At 39.9% G+C, this 10,110-nt stretch overlaps 1 protein-coding gene across 1 annotated transcript; it reads left to right on the top strand.

The window, feature by feature from the left end:
• The first annotated feature begins 3,195 nt into the window (after window positions 1-3,195).
• On the top strand, window positions 3,196-6,606 carry smim13 (small integral membrane protein 13). Its single transcript, XM_008304496.1, has 2 exons — window positions 3,196-3,676; window positions 5,319-6,606. The coding sequence occupies exons 1-2, from the start codon at window positions 3,601-3,603 to the stop codon at window positions 5,522-5,524; spliced, it is 282 nt and encodes a 93-aa protein (XP_008302718.1). The 5' UTR covers window positions 3,196-3,600; the 3' UTR covers window positions 5,525-6,606.
• Window positions 6,607-10,110: the final 3,504 nt, after the last annotated feature.

The following is a 10,110-nucleotide window of genomic DNA, read 5'->3' as shown; positions in this document are numbered from 1 at the left end:
AACACTGCATCAAGCCTTTTCATCTCGAAATGATTCAAAACAGAGCAGCTGGACATGAACTAAATTGATTTAAATGAATGTTTGCGGTGGAAACGCTGTGCAGCTTCCAGCGATTCACGACGACACAACAAACAAACACACTGTGATTACAAAGTAAGGAACTGTTGGTTTTGTTTTAAAAGGTTTTACACTGTTTGAATCAGGAGGTTTTGTGTTAAATTACAGCTTAAATCAAGATTTTTAAAAAGTTGTTTAAAGCATTTCTGTGGAGCAACACTGCAGCAAGACTTTCCATCTCAAATGAAGCAGAGCTGCTGGACATCAACCGCTTTGTGTTTGTGAATCAACATGTGTGATCCCAACAAACATTGTGATCACAAAGTGATGAGCTGTTGCTGCTGAGGCGTTTCAAAATGTTTTACATGTGTTGTTCGTTGTGTTTTGTGCACATTAAAGTATGTTGTTTTTTCCAAGGAACAAAAAAACAACATACTTTCTCAGTTTCAGTGAGAGTTCATGTTTGGATTGTGAGACTTTGTGGATTCAGAATTTGCTGCAGCAGAGTGAATTTAGGGAGTTAAACAATAACTGACCTGACATCATGTGGAGAAAACTCAACACTAAATGAAAAAAACATTCCTCAGAAGACGAACCGTTTGAGGGCGACGAGGCGAGCTGACACCTCATGCGTCTAACTGATAACCATCTTTTTCGATGAGGTTGTGAAAACACGTTTCTCTTGACAACAACCCTGAGAATAATGGTCCAGGAGGAAACAGATTCCTCCCGCTGAGGCTACCCGGGCTCACACCTCCGGGAGACGGACACATTCTTAAAATGCCTTCCTGCAGCGTGACTCATGTTCTGTCTAAAGATAATATGCAAATCCTGCTGCATGTGAAAGGCTGCGAGTCAGGACGTGATGTTCCAGACAGTTGACGGATCCGAGACTGAAAATGATAGGGTGACACCGAGTTTTATTTCTTTTCATTCTCTGGCACACAATTACATAACCCCTAAAGCCCCAGTCAGGGGGTTAATTTGCAAATGAGAGTGCAAAGAGGACAAAGCAGTAAATCTGACATGTGTTTCCCGCTTTGTGCTCCACCGATGGAACACGTGTAGCTCCAGGTGAGATCCAGGTAAGACGTGTTTAGCCTCATCAAAACATGATTTAAACGCAGGTGTGGAACAAAGCGGAGGTGGGCGTTTCTTCTGTAGCTCAGAGGGCTGGTTGGAAGTTTGCAGACTTTTGAAGAAGCTATGGTGCCTCCTGCAGGATTTATGAACAAATGCTGCAAAGTGGAGAAAAACTATCAACGTTTCATAACTCGCAGTTATTACGCTTGTTTTTTTTTTAATGCTGGTGCTTCGTAAATGTTGGTTTCTTTTTCTGAACACTGGATTTTGTTTTTATCATCTGATAACACCACAAAAGTAAAAACTTTTTCTCTTTCTGTTCTTTATCTAAAAATGTGTGTCTTCAACTTGTGCAATGTGTGTTTGAATTAATGTGGAATACACTGCTCAAAAAATAAAGGGAACACCTAAACAACACAATGTGACTCCAAGTCAATCACACTTCTGTGAAATCAACCTGTCCAGGTAGGAAGCAGCACTGATGGTGAATCAGTTTCACCTGCTGTAGTGCAGATGGAGCAGACACCAGGTGGAGATGAGAGGCAGGTAGCAGGACCACCACTATAAAGGAGAGGTTCTGCAGGTGGTGACCACAGACCATGTCTCTGTTCTCGTCCTTTCTGGCTGATGTTTTGGTCACTTTTGCATCTTGTCAATGCTCTCAGCCCCAGAGGTAGCATGAGGCGTGTCTACAACCCACACAAGCTGCTCAGGTAGAGCAGCTCATCCAGGATGGACATCAATGTGAGCTGTGGCAGAAGGTTTGCTGTGTCTCTCAGCACAGTGTCCAGAGCCTGGAGGAGATACCAGGAGACAGACCAGTACACCAGGAGACGTGGAGGGGGGCCGTAGGAGGGCAACAACCCAGCAGCAGGACGCTACCTCCTCCTCTGTGCAGGAGGACCAGGAGGAGCTCTGCCAGAGCTGCAGGATGACCTCCAGCAGGCCACTGATATGCATGTTTCTGCTCAAACTGTCAGAAACAGACTCCATGAGGTGGTATGAGGGCTTCACCTCCACAAGTTTAATTATTTTTTTGAGGGGCAGTGTACTTCAATGCAGCTTTAAACATTTTCTGGAAGAAATGCAGAAAAAAATCCTTTTATAGTTTTCTATACACACTCAGCAGCGAGCTTGGAGCTGTATTTAGGCTCATAAATGTATTTTTTCCTGTACATACTTTAATTTTAACAACAGATATCCTTCTTGATCAATATTGCAACAGTAGAATAGTTTTTCTACACTTGGTAGTTGACAAATAACGAATTACTCCAGTGTGTTGGAAGTGTGAATCCAATGAAAGAGTAGCAGAAGGCAGACAAAATACTACCAAATATAATAGAAAAATATCTACTGTATTGAAATCAAAGTTGAGAGAAGTTGTGTGAAAGGTTGATAAATGATAAAGATGACAGGTTAATATTGGCATTTTCACAAAATCTGTGTTGGTAGGAGTGCAGTACCTTTACTAAAGTAACAGTACCAATAGAATATATACATATATTAAAAAAAACACTCCATTACATTAACTAAAATTGCAGCATTATATTAAAAAAAAAAAAAAAACTGCTTAAGAAAAGTACAGAAGTATTATCATATTACAATATTAGCACTGATGTGTCAGTATTTAGGAACTGAAACTAGTTTTAACTACTTTACTTACACACGTGGACAAAATAGTTGGTACTGCTCGGTTACTGAAAGAAAAACCCACAACGGTCACAGAAATAACTTGAATCTGACAAAAGTAATAATAAAATTTTTTATTTATTTAAAATAAAACTAGAATAAAAGTTAGAAGTTATACTGGCAACGATACTGAGGTGATAAAGTAATATTGAGCATGAAATATTGTCAATGTGCAGATTTACTGACTAAATATTAAACTACAGTCCAATTAATTCAAAATTATCCTGAATTCCAGTATGATAATGCTGCTATATTACTATATTTATCGTCGTGTGAATGATATAAATAGAAAAGGTGAAAGTAGAAAATCAGAAAAGTGAGATTAAACTACACTACCCATGAGTCAGTTGGACGCTGCGCAGACTCAGTTTGAGTCATGACGCTGATTTTGTTGTGCTAACCGGGTTACTGTGCTGCTGTGTCTCGTCCCAAAGCGCTAACAAATCCACGTTGCAGTGATGTAGCTCACTTCAAGAGGGACTTTACCCCGCTGTGAGCAGCTACCTTCGGCTCATGTTTCAGTCCTGCGGGCCTGAGGACCGTTTGTGACCCGCCGCGGCACCGTCTAAGCTAAGCTAGCCGGCTAAGCTAGCAGCTAGCTAGCAAACGAGCTGGTGTGAGTTTGCAATGTGCGGCGGTTTGTTTGTGTCGTCCCGGCCCGCTTTCTAAACCTGCTGCCAGGCGGACAACTCTGCTAGCTGCGTGTCTGTGTGGTCCTGAGCAGAAAACAGCGAGTCCCTCTCCGTATGCTGGTGCTGCTGTCCGGCTAAGATGTGGCAGAGTGTGGGGCTCACGCTGCTGGTCATTGTGGCCACTCTGGTGTGCGCGCTGCTCTTCATGCTGTTCGGTGAGTTAAAGGGAATAACCTCGATGAGAAACCTACATAAATCACTAATCTGACGTGTCATTACTTTAACTAGTACCATCATGTTGTGCTAATGTCACCATCAGGCCTGGATCATGTGGTTTAATGAGTGAACAAGGTTGCTAACTCTGCTAATAAGAGGCTACAGCAGCTGAGTAATAAACACAAACTCTCATAATAAAATAGTTTCACAGTCTTTCTAACAATGCTGAACTTTTCCTTTAAAGTTGCCCCATATGTCAGGTCAGCTGTTTTCAGTGTCTTTGACTTTAGTTTCTATTTCTGTCCTGTTGAGAGAAGAAGTGCCGACGTCTCTTTACAAACTGTAACTGATATGATCTTTAGACCTGCAGAGAAAATGAACCCGTTTGCCTTATTTGTTTTTGTTCTTTACCTAAAATACCCTTTAAAACAAACAGGATTCCAGGTGTGTGTTCACTTCAAGTTGTAATGTCATGCAGAAGATAGTACAGCAATATTATTTAGCAACTATTATGAACAATTAGTTGATTTGATTTTTTTTAAAGAAAAAAAATGCTGCAAATTCTCCGCTTCCTGCCTATCACATATGCATATTTTCATTTCCCCCTCCTCCTCTATGACAGTAAACTGACTGTTTTTGAGTTCTGGACAAAACAAGACATTTGAGGACATCATCTTGGGCTTTAGAAAACACTGACCAACATTTCTAAACTTAAAAAAAGGATTAATTAAGAAAGCAACTGACAGATTTACTGACAATGAAAATAAAAAGTAGCTGCAGGCTTAGAGGTCGATACAGATTATTGGAACTAATAGATATTTACAGTAAATATTATAATCCCGAACACAAAGCTTGTTGAATTTACACATGTTTAGCTATGAGAGAACTTTCCAACATTGTTCCTTCAGTGTTAGCAGGCTGTTAAAATGTTGGAACCAATCAGATATTGCTGAGGGTGGGACACAGCGAGACGACACAAATTGGTGACTACAGATAGTGAGGCGGCTGCATCAGAGCCAGAATGAAATGATGCATCAGATAATTGGTCAACCATCAGTTCTGTCCCAGACAACCTTTATCGTCAGTCGTCTGCCTACAACTAAAGCCTTGAAGTGGACATGCTGCCTGGATTCAGCTTTTTAGTTGTAGGAAGAAAAGACATCAGTCTGAGTAAGAAAAAAAAAGAAGAAGAATTTATGGCTGCTGTCTTTGTTTGGATCAGGAATTAAGAATCATATTTTGATAAAAAATGATATAGCTTGTGCACTGAACTGAATAAATTTGCCTCCAGGAAGTTGGAAAAGTTTCTGGGACTAAATTAAGAACGACATCAAGGGATGTTGTGGGTTTTTCTGAGCTAATTGGCTGCTCATTTTAGGAAAATGGATGGTTAGTTCAATGACTTGGATGTTATTCTAATACAGGAGATGCACAAATGCATGTTTTACAGATAAAGTAACTTGTTTTAGCAGGAAGAGCACAGGTGTAAATAATGATTTTAACAAAGGCTCAGTTCCATTTAGCTTTTTCAGTAATGAAGTCATTCCTGATGTCGTTAGTACACATGTGCTTGTTGCCAGGGTTCAGCATCACTGCTCTATCAGATGTGGGTGAATCACAGTTTCCTTCTTCCCTCCTCAGGTTGGTATGTGGTCTGGCAGCTCTTCTTGTCCAAGTTCAAGTTCCTGCGTGAACTCGTCGGGGACGCCAGCACCCCGCAGGCTGAAACTCAACCGTCCGAAACCAAGAGTGAACGTACAGCCAGCGCCCCGACGCGAAGTCGGCCCCGATCCGCACGCCAAAGAGTCGCTTCTCCAGAAACCGCTTCTCCAGAAACCACATCGTAGATCCTCCACACAGCCGCTGCGCATCCTCGTTATCATCGGAGATATTCCTCACTGACCCGACACTACACAAGGACCTCACCAGGACACTTTACACTGACCAGGCAGATCTCCTGGCTTCAAAGGGAAAAGCCATTCATGTTCATTACTGTCCATTTCTTTGTGTCATCTGTTCGTATGTTTCATTGAGTGCAGTGAGTCAGAGGATCCACTCGTGGTCCTCTGAGCTTCCTGCTGTAGTGACGGCCAACTTTCTGAGTGGCCGAGCTGCTTCCTGCCAGCTGTGAGGAGTTTAGAGAAGCTCCGTCACACATAGAGAAATGTTCTTATCTACTTGTTTTAATCACATATTTTTAGCAGAACTACTTTGAACAAAGTAGGCAGACAACTGTTGCAGATGAGCTAGTCTCCATCGTTTTAACAAGAGCAACAAAAGATAAACTGAAGCAATGATTTGTACAACTGACAACGAAACATGAAGTGCAATGAAAGGAATGTCCGCGCTGTCATTTAGTTGTTCCTCGCACAGTGTACGCTGCGATCCATTAGTTTGGAAGCTGCGAGTAGATTATAATGCCCAAAGCCTCAAAGGACGATGACGAATGACCGGGCTTCATTCCAGATGAATAAAATGTGACCTTTTTTTTTTTTTTCTTGCAACTTCTTCTTCGCCCTTTTTTTTATAGATTTATACTTGAAGAGTCAGGAGAAAGTTTCAAGGAAATGAAGCAGCATTTAGACGCTAGCTGGCCTCCCGGAGCGACAGAACGAGGCTCCCTGCTGCAGAAAAACCTGCCCGAGTGATGTCTGCATTCTCTCCCATCCCTGTGCCTCTGTCTGTATCAGTGCCTGTCTAGATGGCATCCACTGTTTGTTACTCGGCCTCCTTTTGTACAGCCGGCGGTGGCTCGGCGTCTGCTGCAGGCCGAAGCAACGCTGACCAGGGCCTCGGTCACTATTTATGTAACACAGTTTCCCTCAAGATACAGCTCATGTAACTCTTGCACCTTTTTATCAGCAGTGACTTTTTTTTTTTCTTCAGTGGAGCAGTAGCTTCAAATAAACAATGCCGTAAACATGCCGAACCCTGTCCTGTTTGTGTCTTCATGTGGAAAAGTTGCTCAAATTCAAGTATTAATTAAAAACTTTAGTTACAAGGTACTCTGCAAAAAAATTAAAAAAAGAGCATCCATAAAACATAAAAGTCAATAAGACATTAAAAAAGTGCCACAATATTAAAGTTAATATATAAAATATACAAATGCATTCAGTACATGTGGGTTTATAAACATTAATACTCCATAAAATCCCTTGTTCCATAAATAAACAGACGAAAATAACTTTTAGCCATTTGGAAATTCACTGTTATTAAACCATGAATGATTAATCAGTCCACCTATTTTAATAATGGACTGATCATTTAAGTACTTTATTACACATAAAATCAACAAATGTGCAGAAAGTTCTTAGCTGACCCTGAGAATCAGCAGATTATTTTAATAGCTATTATATTTAATGAAGCTATGTAAAGTTTCACCTTCATACTATGAATATTTTCAGAGTTACGGGCCCATAAGTTACTCAGAGGTGAGTCTAGATTTGTCACTTTTTAATGGACTTTTTCAGAACTACATCAGTACAGCAGATAGATACGACGTTTTAGGATGAAAAACACCTCTGACCTCTGGTAAAACTGCAGCCAAATCACTTTTACATCCATCCAGGTGTCACAATCTAAAGACTAAATCTGGTTGTTGTATGTTTTTTCTATAGCTAAGTTTGAGCATCAGTATTATGGGATGTCTCACAGTGGTACCAGGTTAATGTCTATGACATAGAGTCATAGAAACAATCATTGGTACCCTGGATGTGGTTCTGGTTTCTGATTCTTCACCAGAGAAAACTTTACAAAGTGCATTCTGGGTAAACTTTCCAGGCTCCTATCAGCATGTGTGATGGTCAGAACCAGTTCTAGACAATAAAAGGACCATTTTTAAACATTTGATACCAGGATCATCTTCCAGACACGATTCCTTTTGTGTCAGGTGAGAGGCACTGATTGATTTACATCAAATAACTCAATTAGGTTTGTTTAAGCTTCTCAAATATGAAAATTAGCAGCTTTTTCCAGGCTTGATATTACAAAAAAATCTATCTAGGATGGACAAAAATCTAAACACAGCAAGCAAATGGTCTTATTTTCTGACTCAGAGGAAAACTTAAAAAATCTAATGTCTGTTGTTTCTGGTTATAGAAGTGTTAAATAAGGTAGTTGTGCGCAAGAAGGTGTTTAGCTGTTAGCTGTGAGCTAGTTAGCCAGTTAGCTATTGTTAGCTGTGGAAGTAGTAAGCCCCGCCCTTTATAGACTCCGCCCCTTTATGTGGTTACGGAAAATTATGATTGACGGCTGTCAATCACTGCTCTCAGAACTTCGTCAGATTCTCGGACTGAAGCGGGTCAAGTTTCTGAAAGAAGACGGTAATTTAGTCACAATTTCATTTTGTATAAACCACCTGCATTTTAACCGACTCATGATGCTGTCAGCGGTCCAACAGGACGTCTGGGGAGTCGCCTTCACGACGTTTTGTTGGGAGCTGCCGTTAGCGAGCTAGCTAGCTTTAGCTTGGTGTTGAGCTCCTGCCGTTAGCCTGTGAGGGCAGCTAAATGTCAGCAGCTTTTATATTTAGCGTTAGCTTTGAAACACTTTTTTTGTGTAAACTTTTAAATATTTTGTTAGTTTTATGCTTGAAAAAACTTGTCAAATGAGCCACTTAAAGAAAAAAAACCCCCCAAAAACAACATTAATTTCACTGACAGCTGTAGGAAATGTGAAGTAACCAGACATCTATATAGACTTTCTGGTCTCCTAACAGAGCTGTAGCCCTTAGATTAAACATCCATTAAGTCTGCATTATTTATTGGTAACTGAGTGATTAAATATGCTGTCCTCACATGTGCCTTATCAAATATCCAATTCATATCACCACAGCTCATACCGTTTATACAAATAGGCTCAAACTAGACATAAATAATGGGTTGATTTGAAATATAAATCACAATTTGAAACACTGCAATGTACGTATTATGCAGCAGTCTGAGCCAGGGTTTATTTAATACTGCTTTGATTACCTTGGTGCTGCTACTGAGTTATAAATGACCTAGCTGTTATGAAATTGTTAACACAAAACTCATAATATTTTCTCACTGGCACTATTATTTGTCATTATTATTGCTTCATTTAACCAAACACAGTCACAGCTTTTGTGATCATTATTTTATCTTCCATGCCATAAAAAAAACAACTAATAAATGAATGTTTGAAGCAGGTTATATCTATAAGTTCTTTGTAGTGGAATATAGAGCAGTTAACATTTTGTTTAGATAACTCATCCATCATGTTTTAATTATGTTACACAACAAATAACGAATTGAAGCTTTAAAACATGAAATCACAGTTCATTCAGCCCTTGCTCAAGTCTTCTTCCTCCTTCAATTTAGGTGAAACTTTGTCGCGTAAGAAATAGAAGAACTGAAACTTACTGCTAACTGTTGAGGAGACATTTTTCATGACGTTCATTTCATGCACAGAGACTCGGTTTGGCGACTCCAGATGAAAAGCTGTATTTCTCTTTTTTTTTTCGGTTTCCCTAATAACAATCAAAGTCAGACTTTGCACATTGCTTCACTGTAAAGGTAGTTGTGCCGCACAGGTGCCCTGCAAATTATTGGTTAACTAGTTAAATTCACACATTTTAAGCAAAGTAATCTGCCAGTGATGGAAGCGAAAACTAGTTTAGCTTTCCTTGAATCTAGCCGCCATGTAAAACAGTCTTTAACCTTAAAATGAGTCCTGAAAGGCTCAGATTCAGTCTGTGTAGCTCCATGTAAGCAGTGAATTGTCCTAAATGAAAGCTGCTTCAGTTCACTCGTCAGTCTGAAAAATAGATTGAACAGCTCAGTGAGACGCACCAAGAGCAGACGACAGCCTAATAACTGAGTACATTTAAGTTAAATCATCCTCAAGTAAGCTCTTCGGCCTGTTTTGAATTTCCTTTTTGCAGCGTTACTTTCAGGTCCACAGAGAACTTCTGTGGTTCAAACACAAGGTGGCAGTAATGTACTGACAGAAAACAACAGTCTGACAGTCTGCACTGCTTCAGCTCAGATACAAATACAACTCAGTAGTGCAGGTTTACGTTTTTTTGTGGCTACTGCCTTTATTCAAGTTCTGTACAAAAGTGTAATTTATGAAGCTGTCATGCTTTACTTGAATATTTTGATTTGCTTCACAAATTCAAAGGGGAACTAACACACGTTTAACTCTCGTGTTATTTGGCCGCTGTATTTATTTTGAGGATTAAACACTAAGCATTTCAAAAATGTAATGCATTTACATAATGGAGTGATTATGGTTAACGCAGCAATACACAAGTAATAAAAAACATCACTAATATGACTCTGCAGCTTCACCAGTACTTTATATACTGTGAACCCATTTTGCTGCTGAAGCTTCCAGTCAAGTACAATTAAGAATGATTTTACACTTTTAGTCGTGTTTTGTTTACAGTGTGTTGGTTCCTCTTTTACTA

Source organism: Stegastes partitus, unplaced genomic scaffold (assembly GCF_000690725.1).
Source record: "Stegastes partitus isolate 25-593 unplaced genomic scaffold, Stegastes_partitus-1.0.2 Scaffold2241, whole genome shotgun sequence".
In the NCBI taxonomy this organism is placed as follows: Eukaryota; Metazoa; Chordata; class Actinopteri; family Pomacentridae; genus Stegastes; species Stegastes partitus.
This window is presented reverse-complemented; position numbering and strand designations above follow the sequence as displayed.

Excerpts from the sequence above, each read along its gene's own strand:
- smim13 (XM_008304496.1), top strand. The coding sequence starts at position 3,601 with ATGTGGCAGAGTGTGGGGCTCACGCTGCTGGTCATTGTGGCCACTCTG. Across the intron at positions 3,677-5,318 it reads GCTGCTCTTCATGCTGTTCG|GTTGGTATGTGGTCTGGCAG; the intron begins GTGAGTTAAAGG and ends TTCCCTCCTCAG.